The sequence below is a fragment of the Mchenga conophoros genome, linkage group LG7 (assembly GCF_057382185.1).
Source record: "Mchenga conophoros isolate Kocher_MC1m ecotype Shallow Benthic linkage group LG7, M_conophoros_male_GT1.1, whole genome shotgun sequence".
Taxonomy (NCBI): domain Eukaryota; kingdom Metazoa; phylum Chordata; class Actinopteri; order Cichliformes; family Cichlidae; genus Mchenga; species Mchenga conophoros.
The window spans coordinates 27,439,984-27,465,973 of record NC_140532.1 but is presented as its reverse complement, the minus strand read 5'-3'; the positions used below and the strand labels follow the sequence as shown (position 1 = coordinate 27,465,973).

The 25,990-nt window shown below is 40.3% G+C and overlaps 1 protein-coding gene across 1 annotated transcript; it reads right to left on the bottom strand.

Annotated features, from left to right (window-relative positions):
• Window positions 1-412: 412 nt before the first annotated feature.
• Window positions 413-25,292, bottom strand: LOC146570280 (C-Jun-amino-terminal kinase-interacting protein 1-like). Its single transcript, XM_085283210.1, has 12 exons — window positions 25,178-25,292; window positions 18,525-18,597; window positions 15,188-15,754; window positions 13,183-13,731; window positions 11,765-11,995; window positions 11,248-11,323; window positions 10,988-11,154; window positions 10,797-10,900; window positions 7,924-8,034; window positions 4,356-4,426; window positions 4,089-4,187; window positions 413-2,982 (listed from the first exon to the last, which is right to left on the bottom strand). Exons 1-12 carry the CDS (start codon window positions 25,247-25,249, stop codon window positions 2,910-2,912), a joined length of 2,193 nt encoding a protein of 730 aa, XP_085139336.1. The 5' UTR covers window positions 25,250-25,292; the 3' UTR covers window positions 413-2,909.
• Window positions 25,293-25,990: the final 698 nt, after the last annotated feature.

Genomic DNA, 25,990 nt, shown 5'->3' with positions numbered 1-25,990 from the left:
GATGAGGATGTAAACCTGAGGGGGTCGGGCTAAATAAGTATATACTTCTGCCTTTTCAAACAACTGCATGGAAAGATTTTATGAAATGTTGGTGAATGTATATGTTTGAAATAAAAATGAACTGAACTGAACTGGAGAAAAGTGAAGCCCAAACGTTAGTGAGGGGGAGCGTAATTTGGAGATTAGTGCTGTCAGCGTTAACCTCGTTAGAATGACGTTAACACCATAACCGCACTAATGTGGCAAATTGCCGTTAGCCAGTAAGCGCGGATCGCCTTGTGTGTGGGGTTGCACAGCGCTAATGCGTTAACGAACTAACCGTGCTAATGCGTTGATGCCGTGCAGCCCCACGCACGGGGCGACCCGCGCTTACTCGCTAACGGAGATTTGCTGCGTTAATGCGGTTATGGCATTAACGTCATTTTAATGAGATTAACGCTGACAGCACTAGTGGAGATTTAAAAAAATTTTTTCCTATGGACATGCTGATGGACGTTAAGATTTTCAATCGTGTTTTGGTAAAAAACATAGTTATGTTTGTGGTGTGACAAAAAAAACCCAGTTTGGATATGCTTGGGAAAAGAGAATATTATTACATAAAATAGTGCTGATCACACCTTGTGAGAAACTGTTTTAACAGCTGACTGCACAGTTCAGGCCTGGTGAGGAAAAGCAGCACAAAAAATTTACAGTCCTTATTTTTCCCTGGGTTATTGGTTGTGTTACTAGTTAGCTAACATAAACTAATGCAATGTCTGTTGACTCCAACCAACCCGATGATGTAATGTTCTGTAACTGATACAAGATGGTGCTACACATATTCTAAAAACTTGAACTTTAAGCATTTCTTTCTTAAAACCAGCCACACATACAGAGTTACATCTATGTCAGTTTTTGAGAGCAGGGCTACAGGCAGTGTAAATTAGCCTTTATACATGCAGAAGCTGAATTTGTGGAATTAACCCCAAGTTAACAGTCCAAGATGATGGCAGTGAACATCAAACATTAGAAAAACTGTAAAATCTTTAATCCGTGCAGCCAGTGTTGCAGCAGTCGGGTTGTAAAGTGCAAAAAAAGTACTGTATTGTATTGGTAACGATACATGAATGGCTCAACCGTCCTTAGACAAAAAAAGTTTTTCCTTGTGTTTCTGACTTTACTATAAGAATGCACTCAACTCTGGAGTAATGACATTCCCAATATCCATCATTTCAGGTAACTAGAAAACGGCTTGGAAATCCAATACATATTTCACTCAATGGCGTCCAAATACATTTCGAACTTTTATGTTTTTATTCTGGATTTTTGTGTGTCATTCTTTCTCCATTAAAATGAAACTACCATAAACATTTGAGAGTGTTCATTTCTTTATAAGTGAGTAAACTTTACAAATTCAGCAGGGCATCAGATAATTTTTCCCTCACTCTAAAAGAGAAAAGCAGTAACATCTCTAGATTTGTTTAACTAGAAGAACCAGATTTTTTTGTTTTTCCATTTGTTGAACTATGTAGTGTCACCCATCAGTTTCATAGACTATACAAATACTGGACAGACTGCCATGTGAGTTTAAACAAATGATCATGAATCCTAATGGCTGGTGACCATAGATTCATCCTGAGACTATGAGCCCCTAAATACACTTAAACGTTCTCTCACCTGCGTCTTGCATCTCTTGGTAGTTGTTTTGTGACTATTTGAAGTCTCTTTCGGGTGATGTTATTTGTGGTTGTTTGCTCAATCATCAAAGTGATTATTTTCTTTTGCGCACTCTTTGCAAATTCAGGAAGAATTTATTTAAAATTTTTGTTTTCATTGAACTCCATACTAACCCTAAAAAGTCATACATGATTACCTATGCAAACAGCACTTAAATGTTAAATGGACTGGTACTTATATAGCTCTTTTCTACTCAATATGAGCACTCAAAGGACTTTCTACCACAAGTCTTTTTCACCCAATCACACATTCACACCACTTTTATCTAGTGCTTCTAGATGCATCAGGGGCAACTTGGGGTTGAGTGTCTCGTCCACGGATACTTTGACATGTGGACTGGAGGAGCCAGGGCTCAATCTACCAACCAAATTGGTCGACACCTGCTCTCCTACCTGAACCACAGCGACCTGGCTCTTAAGTTTTAAGGCTCTTAAACAATCTAACAAATATTTAAGTTATATAATTAAATTTTTATTCTGCTTAAAGCTTTGTTGCCCAGGACTTATGAGCTAAAGTTAAATATATGTATCTCTGAACATTTAAATATGTACTTCAAAGGTTGTTTAATCAAATAAAATCAGAAGCTGCACTTCCAGCTAGTTTTTAGGACCACTACTTTAAATCTTATGAGCTTTTACTCATGTGTTTTATTTGAGCTCCTATAATGTTATGTGATTCAATGACTAACACTGTTATTTAAACATTGTCTCATTAGATTGCTTACAATCATTGACAGATATTGACATGTTTCTATGGTGCCAGATTGTTTGTATGGTAATTGCTAATATCAGAAAGATGATTCAGATTTTTTCTAGCAACATTTGTAGTTGCTGAGATTTGGCTTTGTGGGCTAGAGTAGCTCTGAAGGTAGTCTGTATATATGCAATATCCATGCATAGTTAATTAAGATAATTTTTGCAAATAAAATGCATTAATATTCAATATCTCTGTTTAACTATTGGTAACTTTCTGTGGCGTGAAAAATCCCACGTGTCCCTATCAATCCATAGAATTATTCATATTGTGATATGGCCAAAAGAAGGAGAAGCTTGCTGTATTAGTGGATGCAGCTTAGAAAAGAAATAACCCACCATGCAAAGAAGATATATTGGTAATCCAGTTGGTGGTATATAAGACCAGGCTTACATGCACATAGTGAATATTAAATTCATAGAATGGATGGACAGGAGGCATTATTCAATGAAGATGTCTTCAGTGGGACAGGAGTAGCCGACGTGCTCCTTGTAATACTGCTGGAATGCCCTCCTGTTGGGAAAAATAGCACAAAAGATTCCATAACCAAGCAGACCAGGTCACTGGAAATGGTTGATTTACAAGCTACAAGCCAGACTGACTTGTTCTAATGGTCCAGCCAGTGTTATGGCAAAATGTGACCCTATTGTACTTATTTTGTGTACATAAACAAAAATTGTTTTAAAATCAGCTTTAAACCTAATATATTTCAACAGAAGAGTGTTTATGTGTGTGAATGTGCTGCTGAGAATCCTCAAAGGGAACTCATCGAGAAAAAAGCTCTTTGAATGACATGGCAGCTGTTATATTTGAACCCAAAACACGATCCTTTTATAAACCTTTTATTGTCTAATGTTTTTATTTCCTGAACCTAACCAAGTAGTCAAGGCCCGCAGCTTTCTGCATTTAACACAGTTCTGTTGTAGAAATCATTTCGCAGGCCAATTCATGAAAATCGTGCCAGTGAAGACCATTCCCATCAGCCACTAACGCAAGTTAAAACTCTACATGGCAAAGAAATAACGAGACATAAAAGGAATCCAGAAATGCTGCTGTATAGGTATTAATTGGGTATTTAAAATCTCACATCTAGCATGAAAACATTTAGCTTTTAAAACTACAACTGGCCTCCTGGGCTTCCAGCACTTTTGTTGTTGATAAGGTTGTAATGTAACATTGGAAAATATTCCACTGTTCTTTTAATAAAAAAATGTAATTATATTTTTTCTTATTTATCTTTTACACAGCCTAACATCTTTTTTGGAAACAGGTTATATCTCCATGTTGTTTTGTTAAGGATGAAAACAAAACTGTAGCTAATAAAAGCCTCCCAACATCAGCCTTGTTACTTACTGGACACCATAGTGACCATAGTGAATTGTACTTAACCTCGGTGATGTGTTTTTCCCCCCATAAAACAATTAAAAAGACACTACTTTCTCAGAGCTTTCATCTGTCAGAGTTTGAAACCCTGATAGAAATCGTAACACACTATAAACTAGTGTCTACAGAAGTAATAATCCCTCTGCAGCATGTCCATAGATAGGACAGTCATATGCATTGAATCTTAAATATAATTGAATTAAATGCAGAGCAGAACACAGTAGAGTAGGACTTACCCGACAGATTCTGCTAAAGGATGTAAAGTTGTTTGTGACATCAGGACATGACAAGCAAAGCGCTGCTGGTCAGGGTGCTTGGTGATGAAGCCAAAGTACCTGCAGTGCAAATAAAACAATTATTTCCAAAGGTTCAATTGAGCCTGTTGCAGGATGAAAAACAACAGAGCAAGCAGCACACAGGAAAGATTCATGTTCATAAAAGTTAACTAATCTCTCACGAGGTGAGGGAATTGTAATACAAGCCATCTAAAGCATTTGACTCACCTGCTGTATTTTGGATGACAACCACAGAATGAAATATTTTTCAACTGGAAGAAATGGAAGCACTGGTCCCCCTGATAACAACAAAGACAAAGAGCCATGTAAACATGTAATTCTGGAATATTACTCTAAATTAACATCATAGTTCATAATTCATTACAGTGAATAACATTAGAAAATGTTGTTAAATGGTAACTTACAACTGGAGAAATCAACTACCAGTAGATCTATTGGAACTAAAGTCCCATAGCAAAGTCACCGGGTAGCAGTCAACAATTATATTTAAGATAACTTTATGAGTACATCACTAAGAGTTGATTATCTTCTACCTAGAGGGGCTATGATGCCACTGACAGTTGTTTGCCCACTCCGGGTCGGGGATGAGTTCCTGCCCCAAGTGGAGGAGTTCAAGTATCTCAGGGTCTTGTTCGCGAGTGAAGCGAGAAGGGAGCGGGAGATCAACAGACGGATTGGTGCTGCACCGGTCCGTCGTGCTGAAGAGAGAGCAGAGCGTAAAAGCGAAGCTCTCAATTTACCGGTCGATCTACGTCCCTACCCTCAACTATGGTCACGAGCTGTGGGTAGTGACCGAAAGAACGAGATCGCGGATACAAGCGGCAAAAATGAGCTTGGCCTCTCCCTTAGGGATAGGGTGAGAAGTTCAGCCATCTGGGAGGGGCTCAGAGTAGAGCCGCTGCTCCTCCACATCGAAAGGAGCCAGCTGAGGTGGTTCGGGCATCTGACAAGGATGCCTCCTGGGCGAGGTGTTCCTGGCAGGTCCCACTGGGAGGAGGCCCTGGGGCAGACCCCGGACACGCTGGAGAGATTATATCTCTTGGCTGGCCTGGGAACGCCTGAGGGTGACCCGGGGGCACCGTGACCCGGCCCGGATAAAGCGGAAGAAGATGGATGGATGGATAGTGAATATAACTTCTTAAATTTGAACTTATGCAGGACTTTTCTAACTAAGAATGCAACCACATTCAGCCATTAATACATTGCTTCTATCTGTGCCTTCATTCTGAGCAATTTGAGGATTTGTAGCTTGCCTAATGACACTTTGACAAATGGGCTGGAGGCCTCTGATTAGAAGATGACAAGCTTTAAATCATGAACCATGTGAATATGTTAGGTTATGTTAGGTTGTAAGTACACAAGAAAATGCAATATTTAATATTGGGTTTGTTGTATTTAGAAATTAAACCCATCTCAATGTATTCAATTGACATAGTATCACAGTGTGACCACAATAAGGACCCACCCACAGGGTGTTGCACGTTGAGAGGTGTTTTATTGATAAGGGTTTTTGACAAACTTTGTTCGCGCAGCTTTTTAACTGCCTTTTCCTGAAATAGGAAATATTTCAGCATCCTCCTGAAATAGGGAAGGAATGACCCTGTAATGGAGAACAGCTGTGTGGGTCAACCTCTGACACACCACACCCTGAACTCACTGCTCCACCCCTCCTATGCTAAGCCACAAACCACACACAGAAAACAGAAACAGCATATAAATGTGGATGAAAACAGTTTCTTTTCTGAAGACTAAAACAACAGAAAAAAATATTTTCAATAAAAATTAATAAAAACTAAATAAATAAATAAAGATGGGAATTTTAAAAATTAAAATGGCATATGTGAAATGGTGAACAAAAAATCCCAGGAGGAAAATCCATCCTTGTTTTAATTATTTATTCAAGTAGAGATATGAGACCTACGGAGCCCCTCTGATGACATGGTCCAAAAACTAAATAAATCGTGGCCACAAAATACTACTTCGTGCCCTTGAAATAGTATAACGTGCCCACGAATTACACATTTGTGGCAATGAAATAGATAACGTGCGCACACCATATTGATACAATTCCTGGACAGCTGCGTAGACACATAAGCATAAGAGTAGGCTAAACTTATACACCATGGACAGAGACAGTATGATTGACTTTTATTTTAGGCTGGGAATGAGCTACAAATGCATTTTGAAAAGCCTGGCAATGCAAGGAACCATTATTACGGAGAGACATTTAAACAGGATATTAAGATAAGATAAGATAAGATAAGATAAGATAAGATAAGATAAGATAAGATAAGATAAGATAAGATAAGATAAGATAAGATAAGAAAAGATAAGATAAGATAACCTTTATTAGTCCCACACGTGGGAAATTTGTTTTGTCACAGCAGGAAGTGGACAGTGCAAAAGTTATGTAGCAAATATTATTATTGAGAGCCCAGTTGCTTTACAGATGTAAGTACGACCTGGATGCCGGGATAGATTTTATTGTCAACCAACTGCAAGGGTCTGGGAAGGATCACGGTTATCGGTCAAGTGTTTCGTGCCCACAAATTAGCATTTCGTGAGCACGTTATACCTATTTCGTGCCCTCAAAATAGTATTTCGTGGCCACAAATAAGTATTTCGTGGGCACGTTATACCCATTTCGTGCCCACGAAGTAGTATTTTGTGGCCACAATTTATTTATTTTTTGGACCATGTCATCAGAGGGGCTCCGTAGAGACCAAATATTAGGATGGAAAATGGAAATACATATAAAGCAAAATGGGAAACGTGAATAGAAAATGCTAAATTAAAGCTGCTGAATAGAAAATGTATAAGAAGAAATACTTTGAGGATCTTCTTAATCCTTGTTCCCAGACTCTTATTTTACGAAAGGCATGTAGAGGAGTCTGGTAGAGGCCAGAGGGGTGGATGAGATTCACCCTGAGTTCCTAAAAACCCTGGATGCTGTAGAGATGTTTTGCTTGACAAGCCTCTGCAATGTTCATTCAAGATGTGGGGTTGTGCCTCTGGATTGGAAGACTGGGTTCATAATTCCCATCATCAAGACGGGGGACTGACGCGTCTATTCCAACTATAGGATTACACCACTCAGCCTCTTTAGGAAGGTCTAAGCTTTCCTGTCTTCCTCCCCTCGACCCCAACAGGTCATGGCAGATGGCTCCCTTCCCTGAGCCTGGATCTGCTGGAGGTTTCTTCCCACTGTTGCCAAGTGCTTGTTTATAAGGGGCTGTCTGATTGTTGGGGTTGTCTCTTTATTATTGTAGGATTTTTACCTTAAAATGTAAAGGAACTTTTAATGAATACTGTTGTGATTTGCTAATAAAAAAAACTGAAATTTATTGAATGAGAGGTCCGTTAGTCAAACCTTGGATTCTGGAGAAATAATGCGGATTTCCTTCTCATCATGAAACGCTGCACCAATTCTTTAGCCGTTCAAGGGTGTTCAAGAGCATGTTGGAAAAAAAGTAGAGGCGGCTGCTCGACTTGACTGAGCCAAAGCAGGCGAGATTAAGTCACGTACGGTGTCGCGAGATTTAACATTGGTATATTATTGTTTATTATTATTGTTTATTGTACATATTAAACACTATTTGTTTTAATGGTTTTAGCACCATTTTAACAGTAGTCTAATATTCAAATGTGCTCTCTGTTCAAACAAATACTACTTTATTGTAAAATACATACATTTTAAAAATTCCTTCTATAAATCAGAGTTCCATTTTCATTCTGTGAGTAAAGAAAAGTGTGAAGAGAGAGAATAGTGCTGTACCCTGTGAGCGGAGTGGCACCGATCCTGGACACTCATCTTCACCCCTTTCACACTGACTTCCAGCGCACAGGCTGATGGAGGCTGACCCGCTGACCGCCTGTTGTATGCTACCTGTAACACAAACACACAGTTAGTTAGTAATCATGCCAGGCGAGATTTGCTTTGAGTCTAACAGGACTAATCCCGCATGAATCAAGTATGAAAGTGGCATCGGGAAAATGTTCTTTAACCATCTCTTCAAAAGCTTTTTTCAGAATCAAAATCTTTATTGTCATTATGCCAAAAGCACAATAGAATTATATGCAACCCCATTCAATTTAACTTTTATTTTCTGTACAAAAAAAGAAAGAAAGAGAAACTGTGATAAACAAATAAAAAGTATCAAACAGTATACAGTACTGTGCAAAGGTTTTAGGCAGGTGAGAAAAAAATGCTGTAAACAAAGAATGCTTTCAAAAATGGAAGTGTTAACCATTTATTTTCATCAATCAACAAAATGCAGCAAATGAACAAAAGAAAAATCTTAATCACATCAATATTTGGTGTGACCACCCTTTGCCTTTAAAATAGCATCAGTTTTTGAAGGAACTTGGATGGTAGGTTGTCCCAAACATCTCGGGGAACTAACCACATCCTCACATCTTCCTGTCTCTTCATGTACAACACTCGATGATGTTGAGATTAGGGCTCTGTGGGGGCCATACCATCACTCCCAGTACTTCTTGTTCTTTGTTACGCTGAAGCTAGTTCTTAATGACTTTGGCTGTATGTTTGGGGTCATTGTCCTGCTGCAGAATGGGGCCAGTAAACAATCATTTATATTTCTGAAAGCATTTTTTGTTTACAGCATTTTTTCACACCTTCCGAAAACTTTTGCACAGTACTGTGAATACACTGACTGAAACTGGACTAAACTTTCAATATATTGAATGAAAGTCAGTAATGAAGACATAATTCTATGGAAAATGCACATAATGCTGCCCAATGCTCTGTGGGGCTTGGAGGTGCTGCTGCTGTGAGCCCCGGTGTGAATGGACCCAGGGCCCCTGCCCTTGGTGGATTCAGGGGGACGGGCGTGCCCATGGAGGTCAGCGGGGGAGCTGCCCCTAGCCAATCCTTTCATTCCCATGCCCAGTTGCCTCCCCCCTTCCGCTCCATCACACCACCACACATGCAGGGCCTTGAGGTACAGGTGCGTCACTGAGGTGCAGGGGAGGCATTCCTCCTCCGTCCCCTCCTGGCCACCTGTGCCTCAATTTTATTCCACAACTTAGACACTCAAATTATTTACATTGTCACGACACATACGTATAGGCCCTTGGCACTCTGTTTATTCAACCTCACCTCTCAATTTTATGTAGACATTGAGGGTTCTCGGGAGGGGCCGTGCTGACACAAGCTGCTATCTGGTTGTTGACACCATGCCCCTCCCAAGTTTTAAATGAAATTTAGAACAGCACATACCAACACCACATATGAGCTCTCTGGGCAAAACCTGGTCTTGTTAGGAGAGCTGCTCCATCCAAAGTTGTACGGAGCAGCTCTCATTTCTAGTAATGTATTAACCCCCCCCCCCCCAAAAAAAAAAAAAAATCATGACTGTCCTGAGTTGGAACCAGGAAGCAAAGTTACAGTCTTACACGCCTATCCGCAGTTTTTTTCCTCCTTTTATTCACTCGAGGCCCCGTTCCCTTAGAAACTGTGTCTCCCAAACCACTAAAAAACCAACCAAAAAGTGAGTAAAAAACAATTTAAACATAATAAAACAACGAAAGAACAATATAGTATCCACAACTGCACCATAGAGTAAAGCAGTCAAAAATGGATTATTAAACATTAGGTCTCTTTAACAGGTCCCTGTTACTTCATGAATTAATAACTGATCAACACACTGATTTACTCTGACTTACAGAAACCTGGTTACAGCAGGATGATGTTAGTTGAAATGGATCATTTAACATTTACATTTAACAGTGTTTCCTGAAAACTCTCTTTTGTTGGATCATTTCCTAATAACATTTAACTTACAACAATACCACTGTAACTCCTTTAAAAAAAGCCTCAAATCAGAAGTATTTGACTCCCTTGTATTACTTTCAAATGCGCAAGTTCTGCCATTAATTAATGCTTCAATCTTAAATAGGATTAACCCATCTCTATTAATCGTCTATGTACCACAGGCCTTCAAGCTGCCAGTCGTTAAACTGTTACTTAAAAAGTCATAATTTGACATTGGTTCTAAATTCAGATAAAACTGAAGTTATTATTGTATATTATTGTACTCAGCTCTAAAAATCTTAGAAATATGGTGTCTAACCAGATTCTTACTCTGGATAACATTACCTTGGCCTCCAGTAACACTGTGAGGAACCTTGGAGTCATTTTTGACCAGGATATGTCCTTCAAAGCACATATTAAACAAATATGTAGGACTGCTTTCTTCCATTCCAAATCCAGAATTGAATTTAAAATCTTTCTCATCACATACAAGGTCTTTAATAATCAGGCCCCATCTTATCGGAAAGACCTCATAGTACTGCATCACCCACTTTGCTCTCAGACTGCAGCCCTACTTGTGGTTTCTTGGGTATTTAAAAGTAGAACTGGAGGCAAAGCCTTCGGTTTTCAGTCCCCTCCTTTGGCGAAACAGCTCCCAGTTTGGATTTGGGAGACAGACACTATCTCTACTTTTAAGATTAGGCTTAAAACTTCCCTTTTCTATATCAGTGTGAAGAGCTGCCTTTATCTCATTTGTTTTTTATTTAAAAAAAATATTTTATCTGATTCTTGGGGGATTTTGATAATTTATGTTAATGAATTTGTTTAGTCCATACTTCAGCTGTGAGCTTTAATTTAACAGTTACTTTTTGTACCTTCTGCATTGCAGCACACAGCACATCTTTGCCTGTGTAGATGGGAACCGGAACGGAACCCAGATATTGCACCAGGAACTTCTCAATCCAACCATCTTTTTGAACTGCAAGAAGAAAGAAGAAAACATGCTTTTAATCATCGTTGCAGCTGATGAAATTCTCTTTACACAATCCAGTGTGCTGCAACGCACCTTGCTCAATTTCTTTGGGCACCCTGACAGCATAGAAGGCGGGAAAAATGCCTATAGCCCCAGTCCTCATGTTGTAACCCTGACACCACAGGTCCTTAGACTGGTTCAACATTAAGATAGGGTCATCTGCTTCAAGGTCCAGCTCATCTGCATGACGAGGAACAAACCTAAAACCATAGAGAGAAAAAGTACAGGATTTCAGATTCATGTGACTCTTTGCACATGGCACAGTTAATTTGTGTAAGTTCATGTGTGCTGACCTGTAGACAGCTCTGTGACTCTGTTGCCTCTCCACTCCATCCAGAACACAGGAGAACACACCAAACGAGCCAGCACCTGAACAACACATCACTGGCATTATACTCACAATCAGCTACTTAAAGTTTGTATATTTGCCATCCTCAACATCTAATGGGAAACAAGGAAAGAAAAGAAAAGCAACAAATCAAAATAAAACAAACAAACAAAAAAAAAGCATCCACTGACATTTATTTAGAAAAGCTTCATTTTTTATGTAAAATTATGGCTGCCCTGCATCATTTTCTAATAATGTAGTATTGGAAGGCTTAAATTAAACCAAAATACTTGTCAATACTGCAGCAATACTGCAGCATATCATTGCTCTTGCTGCTCCAGTCTTTCTGATGGGTTAAAGACCTTCCCCTAAAGTAACTACTTGTCTTCTGGAGTCTCCTTCTTACTATTCTGGGAAACACAGCAAATCTTTTGGCAATGGCACGTATTGATGTGTGTGAAAAAAAGTTTGGAAATACACACCTGTGGCACTGTTCTGGCTGTCGTTCTTGGCAAACAGGTTGAGGAACTTTCTGCTTATGGGAGCACAAGCTCTTCCACCATTCGACTCTTCTTCCTCTGACGTTGTGGATGATGTTACCTTGGACAGCTTGCAGGATCTTGGCATGACTTCCCTGCTCCTCTTCACCTCCTCCTCCCTCCTCTTCTTCACGTCTTCCTCATTTCTTCTTTTTTCCGCCACTTCCCTCCTCTCTTGGAGCAGTAGAAAAGACAGGTTATACTGAGAGCAGAGAGGAACGAGCAGGTGGTGTAGGTTTGATTTCAACTTCGCCAGTATTCTCTCTTTTTAAATTGTCATAATTTAATCTGGTCAGTGGTGTTACACAAGGTTTTGTACTAAGTTATCTACTTGTTTCTGTAATTCAATAAGAGCATGGCATGCTTTCAATGTTTGTTGATATTCAGAAGATACTTATCTCTGCTCAAAAGTCTTTGCTATTAAAATCGGACATAGGTGCAGTGATTTACTGAAGTGTGTGCAAAAGGTAAAAGAGAGTTTGTATAATTATAACAAGCTTTCAAGTCCGTATTTGATATGACCATCTTTATTCATCAACACAATCTTAACGCTCTTAAGCAAAATCTTCAGAAATAGTTTTCTAGACTTTCCAAAACCCTGTGGACCCACCAGCCCAGGTTCAGTACACACACCTCCTCTTAATCTATCAGATCCGCTGGAGGAATACCGTGACCTACAAGAAATGTTTAGCAAAGACAAGGCTCTATGTCTGCCCCCGCACAGACCCTATGACTGTGCCATCGTCACACATTAAACTCATCAGTTTACCTGCCTCAAACAGTAAGACAGTCATCCTTTCAATTCCTTGCCCTCTGAACTGTCCACCTGAGATGGCCAAACTGCTTGTTGCCCATGTTTTCACGTTACCCGGGATCACAGTACAAGTCGTGGCTGACAAGGGGCGTCAGTTCATCTCCCAAGTCTGGGAGACTTATTGTACCCCTGAGGTACGAGCAATGTTTAAGTTCTGGTTTTCATCCTCAGACAAATTGATAGAGAGAGACTCAACCAGACTCAACCAGCAACTCGAGCCCCAAGACCACCATCTGCTGCAACCAGGTCATCAGCAGCAGCGGCAGTATTTAAGCTCAGACCTTTACTTTCTGCCAGATCACCAGCTACCGTATGGTGGCAAATTGGTCTTCCTGTTTTCCTCCCTATATTTTTTTAAAAGGGAAAAAGTGTTTTAATCCCGGAAGAAATGGGAGTTGCTATTACTCATATATATATATATAATGTTATGTGAGATTGTAGGCCTTAGATATACCTTACTACACTTTGTAGCCATAAAATATGCTTATTTCTTTTCTAAAAACAGAAATGTGCAAGGGGCATGTTAAAAATTAGCAGAAGTATTTACCTTTCTTTTTTGCTTCCTCATTTTTCTTCTTCTCCTCCACATACTGTGGGTCTTCATCCTCATTGGCTGACTGATAGACCGTTTCTGCATCACTGTCATCATTGTGCTCGTTGTAACCATTCAAGCAGTACTTGAGGTTCACCAGCTCCAGTTGAGCATGTTCATCCACCACCAGAGTATATTTAACAGAGTCATAATTTAACCCTGTTAAAGTTTCACGGATTGGTACAGTCTGATTAGCCACAGAGGCCATGATATTGTCATCCTTTTCTTTCTTGGGGTCTACCCCTGTTTCAGTGGTACAGTCCGTTTTGCTGTTACCTGTGGGACAGCACGTTAGATCATTCTGTAAGTTTAGGCATGGAGTTGGAACTCCCTCCCCCTCTTCTTCACTGATGTCAGGGTTAGTTCGGTAGGTCAGAGAGGGATGCAGAGGCCCTGATGGGGGTCCTTCTGTGTCTGAGCTAAGGGACATCCTGTTGGACCCTCCCTCACTGCTGGACCGGGAGAGGACAGAGGGGTTGTCCTGGGTCCTGTCATGGTTCTGGTCTAAGAATACAAAACACGGAGCATCACTGTCAAATGTTTCCAGTTTGTAAAATTTTAGATAACACAGATGAACTTCACACATATGGTTATACTCTAAGATCGTTTTATTTTGCAATATTCTTTATAGCTGATATCAAGGGAATTCTAACAATTGGTTAACAAAGGTTCCAGAATACGTTTGCAGGTTTAGGTAATAGAATTTACAATAGTCCCACAGTATACTTGGGTATTTATCAAATCCCAGGGGAATAATTTTCAAACATCAAATATTGTAGTGCACTGCACAAACACGGGGAATTATTTATAGATAGCCCATTTATATCTCTACCTGTAGCTATAAATGGAACATTTGCCTGAGCTCAGTGAGATATGAATGGTGAAAGCTGGCAACTGCTAATACTAAAACAATTCTAATTAGTAAAGTGGGGGTTCAGTCTAATTAATACAGGTGAACCAACCAATGTAAATAAAATTGTGTGGACTATTTGCCTTTAGAAATTTCTAGGAAGCTTTTGAAATGTAGGCTAGCAGGTTGATATTAGCATTCTGGTGCCGCCTCGCACAACACAACTATAGGCTTCCTGTTCACTGCAACAGTTATTAAACCTGCAAATATTTTCTGTGCTCTAAAGTAGTTTTTTATGCAGGGTGAGTTTTTTCAGAATTTTTTCATAGGGGTGACCATTGGGGGCTACATAAGAAACAAAAATAGAGAGGGAAAAAAAAGGAGAAATTTCTAGGAAACTACATTTCTAGTACTGCGCTGGACCTCAGTAGAGCCTATGCTGTACTATAGATTGCATCACAACTATACTTAACTTTATTAAAAGGTGCATTTGTAGGGTTTAAGGGTATACCATGACTATAACATATATTTAATGCAAGATTTTAAATCAAGCGTAACCCTGGATCTCTGATTTTCTTTTAATAGCTTTGGCTCAAAAGCAATATCAGGCACAGAAATCCTTCATTAGTCGACTCTAGTAATGTATTTTTAATTACTTAATATTTTTTAATTGATTTCAGAAATATAAGTAGCTCATTTCAAATGTAATGACTTAAAGAAATTTAAAAAAGATATCTATCTCAACACAGACGTCTCTCTGACTTTAGTTTTCAATGCTAATAATAACATTCCTCCTGATAGTGATGGTCCGTTAAGAGATTTTCTCACTCTCATTTCCAGGCATGTTTCTCTCTTTCTTTCTTTCTGTCACTTTTCTTTTTCTGTTCCTCCAACTTCTTCTCCTTTTACCAACCTGGTCTTCACCCCCTGTCCAATATCCACGCAGACATTAAGGTCAATAATAAAATAAAATCAATGTAAAAATTAATAAAAAGAGGAGCCTGCAGAGAGCATAATGTGTTTCACAGACGAAACCATGATCCTGTTTGCTAAAACTGCCAAACAGGAAATGATTATTAAAAAAAATTGGTGTGAACCTTGGTTCAATACCTTGGTGTGTTGTCTCCAGGTTTCTCTGTACTATGGGTGTGCGCGGCACCACCATAGCAGGCAGATAGACTTCCTTATTAGACAGAGTTTTATTCGACTTTAAGGCGCTTCCTCTGTTGCCTCCTTTAGTGCCTCCTTTTCCTCTCCCATCAGCTGCTCGGCCTTTCAGTCCGTTTTCTTCCCTTGGCCTCTGATGTCCATTCTTGTCTTTTGCTTTTGACTCTTCACACGGTCGTCCTCCTCTTCTATCTATCACTCCATCTTTTCCTCTGAGGTCGCCCAGGCCCCTGTCTCTCATCACTGTTGCTCCTTTTCCTCCCCCTCTTCCTCCTCCACTTCCTGCTCTCCTCTGGTTCCTTAGTGTGCGAGAAGACTGTGTATGCATAGCTCCAGGCATTGATTGTTCCCGTGGTCGAGCTCGTGTGTCTGAGCCAGTGGCAGCAGCCTGACCATTGGTTCTGCTGTTGGATACATTGGCTGTTGGAGGTTTGGGTGCTGGCCGGCGCTGAGTGCTGTGCTGGACTTTGTCCTCAGCTTTTGGTTGGACATCTAGTGGAGCGAGATCCCCTTAATACATACACACAAACAACAAAAGCAGCAGATTATGTATTAGGCAATCAGATATACGGTATACAGAGGGATATTCAAAGTAGCCTATGGTAAGCTGTTAATCCTGTTACAGCAACAGCAGAAGAAAAAAACACACATGATGTTTTCCTGACTGAAGGAATTGTTGTTCTGTTACGTCATCATTGCTTGCCACACAAATAATTCCACTGTTACATTAGACAAAAGGATGACAGCCGCGGATTCCAAAGAAAAACAAGAAAAAAAAGAACTCAGGAAAACAGAGACTTTAACAGTGCATGAACAGACTTATTATGCCATTAGTTGCTTACTGGTATGCTTGATCTGCAGCTTGAGTCTGACCTTACACAAAATGTTACCTTAACTATCAGTTTTCTACTTTTACTATTTTTTAAAGCTTTTAGACTTCTATATTTAGTGCAAAGCTTTGTACATATTGTAATAATAAAATAAAATTAGTATATAAGAATATATAATTTAGTCCAATTTTTAATTCTAATTGTACTTAGCTTGACTTTGCCTCTAAACAGGAAAATGTGTACAGTCAGGGGTTAAAGTGTGATCTAGCAGGTGGGGGAGCCCTAAAATCAGTTGTAGTGACTCAGTGGGGGGGGGGGGGGGGGGGGGGGGAATCACAGGTGAAGTCACAATAACTGCTATTGAGAGCTCCAATAGATCTTTGTGTGCAGGCTGTGATCAGTTGATTTGGGCGACTGGCACTCTGAGGTTCCCTGCTCTTTGTAGATTTGCACAACTGAATTCAACAAGATCTAAGCAGGTGTTCCACGAGTTGTCCTGGCTGATTTCTATCCTCTGCACTGACAGTACACTGTTGATGCTGTCTTTTTTCTAGATCTAAGCATCATTAGCTAAGAGTCATATTCATCTCTGCTAATCTTGATCTAGCAGACCACGAGCACCACAGCCACTGTGCACCAGTCACACACTGTTGTTTACTTCAAATCCATGACAGACTAACCCGTTTATCCTGCACTAACCTGCAATGTATTTTCTTGCAGTCTTTAAATAACACAGTTAGTCTGCCTTAGTTTGTTTAGCAACATGTTTCACCATATGAAAAACAGTGTCACATGTACAGACCCAATATTTGATTTAAACACATGATTACATGCAAGCTTTAAATTTACAGTTTATCAAATCTGGGGATAGTGTCTGGCAGCCTAGGGTGATGTGGGGGAGGGCTATGGTCTGAATCAAACCTGATGAATATGTCTTTGTAGGTTCTCACTCATCCAGGTCATGGTAATCTAAGGAGCTTGGAAAGAAAAGCAACTGGACTTCTTTAATTTTCTTGAAGATGGTTCATCTCTCATCCTAGAAGCTTCTTCAGCCCAGGTATTAAAACCCTAGTGGGATCTGTCCCTTAGCAGGGTCGCTGACCTACTGTTGATCATGAGCCTCTTTGCATGAGCCAAGGTGAGAAAAAGGGTGTTAGTCATTATATGCAGAGGTTTCAGGTGAAACCATTGTGAGACCTTACCACACCCATTGAGATCACCTAACTCAAAATGTTAGTCGGCGAGCAGGTGCCTGGGAAGGGATCTCAAAGCTGCATTGTAGGTGGCTGATAGTTGGTTTCATAAACCACCTCCTCTGTTCAAAGATGGCTGTTCACACTGGACATAGATGGCTTCTTTCACTCCTCTTTCAAACCATCTGTCTCCTCTGTCCAAAATGTCAGCATTGGCATCTGTCTCTGATAAACCTGCTATATAAGGGATGACAATGTTGAAGCGCTACCTCGACAGGACAAGACTCAACTTTACATCTCCATCTAAAGGATAAAGGTCACTCTTTTGAGAATGCCAGTCACTTTTCTTTCAAAGCTTCTTTGATAACCTGTTGAAATAATAATCTGTTCACTCCTTACTGCCATTGTCCTGTGTAGTACCCCCATTATTTCTATGACCTAAAACTTTCTTCAGCCCTGTCCAGATCTCCCTATTGTTGTTTTGCTCCAGTTGCTGTTCCAGTTTCCTCCTGTAGCTGTTCTTGTCCTGCCTAATTTGCATTTTAGTTCCTTTTGGATTCGCTCGAGATTGTCTTTGTCCCCTGAGCTAAAAGGCATCTTCTTCTCATTTAGCAAGGCTTGTAGCTCAGGGGTCACCTATGGTTTATTGTTGGAAACCCCCCATATTTTCTTGGAGGGTACTGTGCTCTCCACACAGAAACTGATGTAATCTGTGATGCGCTGCGTCAGACCATCAGTGTCTTCCCCATGTGGACTGCAGAGTACATCCCAGTCTGTGGTCTCGAAGCAGCCCCTCAGCCTTTCACAGGCCTCCTCCAACTAGATTTTCACAGACATCAGTGGTTGATTAATCACATGCTAACGGCCAGCTGCTCAATCTCTGGAATTCTCTGTATTAACTGTAAAAAGACAAACTAAGCACGAAACCACCCACAGTCTGCTTCCTGGGTTCGAATTAGATAACGAATTAGAAAAAAAAGAAATAAAATAAAGTTTGCTGACCTATGCCCTGCCCTAAACCTAGAAATAGCCAAATGAAAGTAAAATATTGCAGTCACCCACTAGTTGTAAAAAGCTATCTGCCCCACGAACTCTATATTAGTTACGGTTTAAGATTTGTATATGAGAGCACTGTGTGATTTATCCTGCTCTGTTCTAAATCATCAAATACACTATTTTGCATTATACTGTAATAATCTGAGGGATCTTAAGAACTACTATAAGTTTGTATTTTGAACCTGTGTTGAGTTTTCGTACCTGTGATATGTGGGGAGGAAGAGTGGGAGTCTTTCCAGCTGGCCTTGCCTAAAGAATTGTTGTTGATGGAGTCCTGAAAAGAAAGTATGAAACAGAGCAGCAATAAGAATAAGACCAACTGATAGGTTTGTAGCTTGAACCCATCCGCTGGAACGTTGAAGGCAATATAATTACACTGCAAAGCAAGACACAAGTAGGCAAGCTTCTTCATGTTTCTCGTGCATGGGAGAGAACCGGACAGGCACCGTTCCTTCGCTTGACCCCAGTTGCTCTCGTCCGTTCTCCCGTACCACTGTTCTTTTATTGAGGTTACATGAATATGCATAAGTTCATTAACATATGACGTCTACATACACACAAAGAGTACCTTGCCTGTGTGTGTGTGTGTGTGTGTGTGTGTGTGTGTGTGTGTGTGTGTGTGTGTGGACTGCTGATCAAAGGGTCAAACATCCTTGGTCAGGAAGAGGGTAGCCTCCCCCTCACCCTAGATGGTTCATCCTAGATAACACGGTGAGGAAGTCCTGCAGTTCATCTAAACAAAGAGCACTTAGACTAGAACAGACGCAACTACGTTAATCCTACCATAAAACAATAAGACACGGTATGACCTCTCATGCTCCCAAAGTGCTGTCTAATACACACAAAGTTTGCAGACTATCAAGGATCAAAACCTCTACCAATCTACAACTAATTACAAAACTCTAAGCATATATAAGTAAATATTTCTAAGCATAAATGACAATCAACAATACAAATCTAACACCAACAACAACAAATGACTGGATTACTAACACAAAAAGTGTGAAATCTTATTTCTATCACATTAGGTACATAACTAGGCCCAAAGTCTCTAATGACAGCAATGCCAGGAAGAGGTAGGAGGACTGATGAGGAAGTGTGTGGCATCATCACGAAAAGGTATGCCAATCCCTCACTGACCAGCCCTCTAAATGACCTCACACTCAAAGGTGCTTCGGATCTGGTCCAGAGGACAGAGCAATGCCAGGTCACCTTGAGAGGGTAATCAGGGTAACCTCTGATCCACACTCCTAACTTGTCTTTATTTTTTATAATATACACCAGAGGTCACCAACAGGTGGACCTGTATTCAGACCCATATGGAGCTGGAGCCACAGCCAAAACAGAAGGTTATTATTTAAAAGCTGACGTGAAGCTTCAATTTTAACTGGTCGTCAATGAATGGTCTAAGTGGACGTGAGTTAAGCAATCCCACAAGACATCACTGAGCTAATCAAGTCTGTGCATTCCAGGCAGTACGCACTGCAAATAACACAGTGGAGTCCCTGGATCAGAGGTCACCAACAGGCAGACTGTGGTCTGGGTCTGGGCAAATGTCACATATGGACTTGGATCTAGAGCCAAAAAGTGAAGGTTATGATTTAAAACCTGACGAGGCGCATCTATTTTAACTGGTGGTGCTTTTGTAGTCTTTATGGTAGGGGTTTAGTGGATAAGGGAATGCACAGACCAACTGGATGTGAGTTAAGCAAGCCCTCAAGACACCACTAAGCCAATCAATGCAGACAGATGATAGGCAAGTTACACATGAAAAAATGGTAGAAAAGTAAAAGAAAGATAGTGATACATGTAGAAAAAAGGGAGAGATACAGATGACTCCACCAGAGAAAGCTGAGAAAAAGACAGGTAAGATGGAGAAAGTGAGAATAAAATAAGGAAAAAATTGTTTAAAAACTCTTTTTAAAAAAAAAAAAAGTGGAAAGCAAAAATGCATGAGTAAGTGCTGGGCCTTTCCAGATGCATTTGGTTTATCTCCAAGCAGACGTGGCCCTGAAAGAACAGATTCTTCCACTTCCTGGCCTCAAATGGTCCCTGGGGCAGATTTCTTAGGTCTGATCTTGACATTGTTTGGGTCCACACACAACTGTGAGGCCCAATGAACAAAATCAAAACTAAATAATGTTCAAGGATCAACAATGAGCACCTCTATATGTCTATGAAAATGACCGTGACTCAATTTAAACCCAGGTACAAAATCCTGGCAGTACAAGATACAACTACTAAATTTTCAAACTGAACAAAAAAGTAGGGGGGTTCAACATAAGAGGGGAAAAAAGTGAGACCTCGATGACTTGGAAACATGAAGATGAGAAAGAGGATTAACAGATTTTCTGACAAAGGGCTGAATAAGACGGAGACAATATATATACTGAAAGGTGACAAGGGAAGTGGAAACGCATGAGAACACAGCAGAAATAAATTAGACATGACATGACAGGGGAGGCAAAACCAAACACACTGAACACAGGATGAGAAACTGTCAAAAATAAGACAGGAAACACATTGAGAAACAAACGAAAACACAGGGAAGAAACAGACATGTGAACAAGACAGACTCAGGCGACAAAACACAGCGACATGACTAAGAAACACAGAGGACGAGGGCAAAGGCACAAAGGGTGCCTAATAGACAACCAGAAAGTACAATAAACTCAGAGAGATGAAAAGGACTAACCTCAAGTGTAAATTGTATGAAACTTAAATCATTACAATATAAAGAAAGAATTAAATTCTAAATAAACTGAAAAGGCTGGGACAAAGACCCAGAACCCTGACATTTGCACATGTAATATATTCTGTCCATAGAGAATCTATATCATTCATATTTAATATAGTTGGGACAAGAGGTGTTTTTTATTCTTGTGCATTTGTTGTGCAGAATATACTCAGAGAATGTTCTCAGCACATTAATAACAAAACAGCACAAAACGGCTTTAGAGACTCAAGATTTTGCTGTTTCAAAGATTTTGCTGTTTCAGACTGAGGAGCTTACAAACCTACACTGGAAACCCTTTATCAATAACAAATACAAAGTCTAGTGAAGAATATACTTTAAGGGCATTGTACCAGACTACAATATACATTATATAATGTTATTTTCATGTATAGCATTGAAATACACTACCCTGTCAGTGAGGTACCAAACAAAAAGAGATACAAAACAACCACAATCATGTAAGATAATGACAGACACTGAAAATAACTCCCAAAATAGAAAAAAATGACCATGGATATTAAAAGACAACCACAGACACTCAATAACCACTAAGTGACACAAAGTGACACAAATGACCCTAACATTAACAATGTTAATCCATAACATTTTCTGTCTTTGTCATCATGTCACCTCCTGATGACGCAAACAGAACCACATCATCTGCAAAGAGCAGAGAGACACTTCTGACTAAGGGCGTCCACCCAGACATCCCCTCCTCTGTCATGATTTGATAACCTGCAGAATACTGCAGATGAACAAACATAGAATCATGTATGCAAACATGTATGGACGTTCCTTTCTACAGCTATGTGCAAACATGCAGTAATGGAAAGGAGAATGTGTATTTGGCAGCTCAAATGTTTATGTTTTGTTTTTGATCAATAGCATCGATCTACAGCAGAGATATAGAAAAAATATAACGGGATCCAGTTAGAGAAAATTTCTTGAAGCAAAGGTCTGGAAAATCATAACATGTAGAAACTGCACCATCAAATATTTCTACATTTTGCAGGCCAAGCAAAGTGTGGCTCTGTCAGTGGCTGATGCAAAAACTGGTTGTGGGAGGAGTTCAGTGAGACCATGGAAAAATAGTTTTGGTCAGCCTCAAAGCAATTCTGGCAAACCATCAGGTGACTGGAGGAGGAAGCAGTGCTCCACTCACACTGCACACAGCCGTAGTGGGACTCTGCTGACCTCAACTGAGACTATAGTCAGGCAGTGGAAGGAACAGCTTCCCAGATCTCTTAAATCCCTCAGTCACATCTTCTGTGATAGAGGCAAACTCTGGGGGTGAGAGGAATGACTGTTCTACCACTAGCTGTTAGGTCACTCATTTACTTAGACAACTGCTCAGCTGCAGGGCCCCTAGAGTAGATGAGATTCGCAGAGCGTTCTTGGAGTTCCTGGATATTGTAGGGCTGTCCTGGCTGACACATCTCTGCAACATTGTGTGGAGGTCTGGGGAAGTGCCTCTGGACTGGCAGACTGGGATGGTGGTTCTTTGTGGTTCACTGGGAAATTTTATAGTGGTGTGAAAACAATGTTTGCCCCTTTTCCTGATTTCCCTTTTTTTTTTGTATGTTTGTCACATTTAAATGTTTCAGATCATGAAAGAAATTTTAAATATTAGACAAAAATGACACAAGTAAACACAAAATGTATTTTTAAAATGAAGGTGTTTGTGATTAAGGGGTAAAAAAATCCAAACCTACATGGCTTTGTGTGAAAAAGGGATTGCCCCCTAAACGTAATAACTGGTTGGACAACCCTTAGTGGCAACAACTGCAATCAAGCATTTGCAAAAACTAGCAATCAGTCTTTTACCGGACTGTGGAGGAATTTTAACCCATGTGTCTTTGCAGAATTGTTGTAATTCAGCCACACCGGAGGGTTTTCGAGTATGAACTTGCCTATTTAAGGTCATCCCACAGCATCTCAATCGGATTCAGGTCAGAACTTTGGCTAGGCAACTCCAAAGTCTTCATTTTGTTTGTCTTAAGCCATTCAGAGTTTGACTTTCTGGTGTGTTTTGGATCATTGTCCTGCTGCAGGACCCAAGTGCGCTTCAGCTTGAGGCCAAGAACAGATGGCCGGACATTCTTCTTCAGGATGTTTTGGCAGACAGCAGAATTCCTGGTTCCATTTACCACAGCAGGTCTTCCAGGTCATGAGGCAGCAAAACAGCCCCAGACCATCACACTACCACCATATTTTACTGTTGGTATCATGTTCCTTTTCTGAAATGCTATGTTATTTGTATGGCAGATGTAATGGGACACACACCTTCCAAAACATTTTTCACACATATAGGTTTGGATTTTTTTTCCCCTTAATAGCGAAGACCTTCATTTAGAAACTGCATTTTTTGTTTGCTTGTGTTATCTTTGTCTAATATTTAAATTTGTTTAATGCTCCAAAACATTTGAGTGTGACAAACACACACAAAAATTGGAAATCGGGAAGGGGGGCAAACACTTTGTCACAGCACTCTAGGCAAGGGTACTATAGAGGAGGGTCCTTTTTTTTAGTTGAACCTTAGATTCAGGATGAACAATGCAGTTTTCATCCTGGTCGTGGAGCACTGGACGAGGCAATTCAGTCCCTGTATAATCATAACGAGAGGTTTGGTCCTAATGCTGGCAGCATGTTGAACTTCTTTCAGATGGCTGTTGGACTCCACCAGGGCTGCCCTTTTCACTAATTCTTTTTACAGTTTTTATATACAGAATTTCTAGAACTTGTCTTGCCTGTCCTACCCCTTCATACCACCATTCACTGAGCGTAACTCCAGATTGCAACAGAGTTCAGTTCCTCTCAGCAAGACTGGTTCCAGAGCTTATGCCATGCATTGAGGTAAATCCTATTTTATCTAGTCCATCTCCTCAACGTCAGGCACTAGCTGGGGCTTCTTTTCCACCAAAGAGCTGATGTTTCATGTACCAAGAGCTAGTTTTAGTAGTCAGGAATTGGACTGCCAGGGCCTCCATTTTTGACTGCTGACATACTCACTGGCACTGGACACTTATGGCACATTCTGTGGGTGGTGAGCCCACAGGAGATGTAAAAAATAATGTAAAATGTAAAAATGTATTAGTTGAACACACAAAAACCATACTAGTTAAATGTTAGGTGGTTTTAGCTTGATTTAGCTTTTAACTGTTTTATTTTACAATTTGAAACCTTACAAATAGACAAGCTGTCTGAAAGTTAGTGTTTACAAGCAAAATATACTTATCTATAGTTTAATAACTTCTGAAAGCATGCAATTTAAAGGCAACATAAGCACATAAGAATTACTTTATACCAATTTATTAAATACTTTCCACCAGACCATTTCAGATTTACCTGAGAAGGTAAAGGTATGTTTTTCAAAAGGAATTGTGTAAAATCTCAGGTCACTACTGTAAAGAGTTTGCTCAGAAAAACAGAAGGAGAGTGAGAAAGCAGCCCCTGTAAATTTACTTGATTGTACATGACATTAAATATGTATAATTTAAATAACCTATATGAATGTGTTGACTCATAAGTAACTCAACAAAGCTAAGGAAGATGCAATGACAGAAAGAAGGGATAACACTGAAGGGGTGTTAGCTACCATCCTATAGACTAGATTATTCTGGTGTAATTTTAATCAAATGTCCAGAAGTTAGTTAAGGTATTCGAGGTTGGCAAGGCAGTGCAGTATACCTATATTAAGTATATATTTAATAGGATGGTAAAAAACAACAACAAAAAAACTGCTTTTCCAAGTGTCCTTGAGCAAATCCCCCAGCTAACCCAACCCCTAGCCGTTCAGCTGCCATGATACAGACTGATTTATCAGGACCGCCTCTCTAAATAAAAGCATGTGGGAGAATTTGTGAAAAAAACAATAACAATCAATAAACAGGAATCTACAGCATTTGACTATGTGCCAGCACACGCATAAACACAAAATATACACAGATACACAACAAGCCACTGCTGTCTCATCCTCAGGACTGGATCCTCCCCGGAAATGCACAGAAATACGGTTATTCAGCTGGATGCTCAGATGTCTCATTCCAAATACACAATCCAACCATGACACACACTTTCCACAGCACCCCACAGCTCCTTTTAAAAACAGGCCTCCTACCTGGGTGCCGGCTTGTGGCAGCTGTGGGAACAGGGCCAAGGTAGTTGGTCTCTTTGGTCGATATTTGTCCATGACAGCATAGACGGATCCCCCCTTGACAAATGACAGCTTCCTTTCTCCCTCCCTCCCCCTCCTCTTCTCTTTTATTAAGCCAATGTTCGCACTGCTGCTCAGACAGACCCCCCACCCCCCCCCCCACCCCACCCTCCAACCACCTCTACCTCCCTCTCTTTCCGTTATTTTCCTTTTGTCTTCTCAGCATCGATCAGTGCTGAGCTCAGCCTCAGGGCACATCTCTTTCAGTCCTTTCTTGCGTTATCATTCGGCATCCACAGCGTCAGACTACCATAATCATCATCATCATCATCACCACAGTTATCTTCCTGATGATGTGGAAATGGAGACGAGAGGAGACAGAAGGAGAAAGAGAAGTGGGTGGTGTTGGGTAGTGATGGAGTGAATGAGGGCTGAAAGAGGAGGAGGAAAAGAACAGAGATGCAGGGAGGAGGGGGAGTTCTGTACCAGCCAATCAGGGAAAAGCATGACATCATCAACTGATCTGCCTGTGGTGCTTTCTGATTTGAGGCTAATAAACATTGTGATGTTGTGGGCATGCATATGTGCTTGTGACCCAGTAAAATAAGATTAGACAGTAATATGAAAATTCAAACAAAGGAAATAGCCCAGTGAGCAAACCAGACAGTCGGCCTACAACACAGCTGAAGAAAAGATCAGCCAGTAAACTGAGAACCAGTTAGTGAAACACACAGATTTTAAAAATAAATAAATAAATAAAACAACAGTCCACAAATC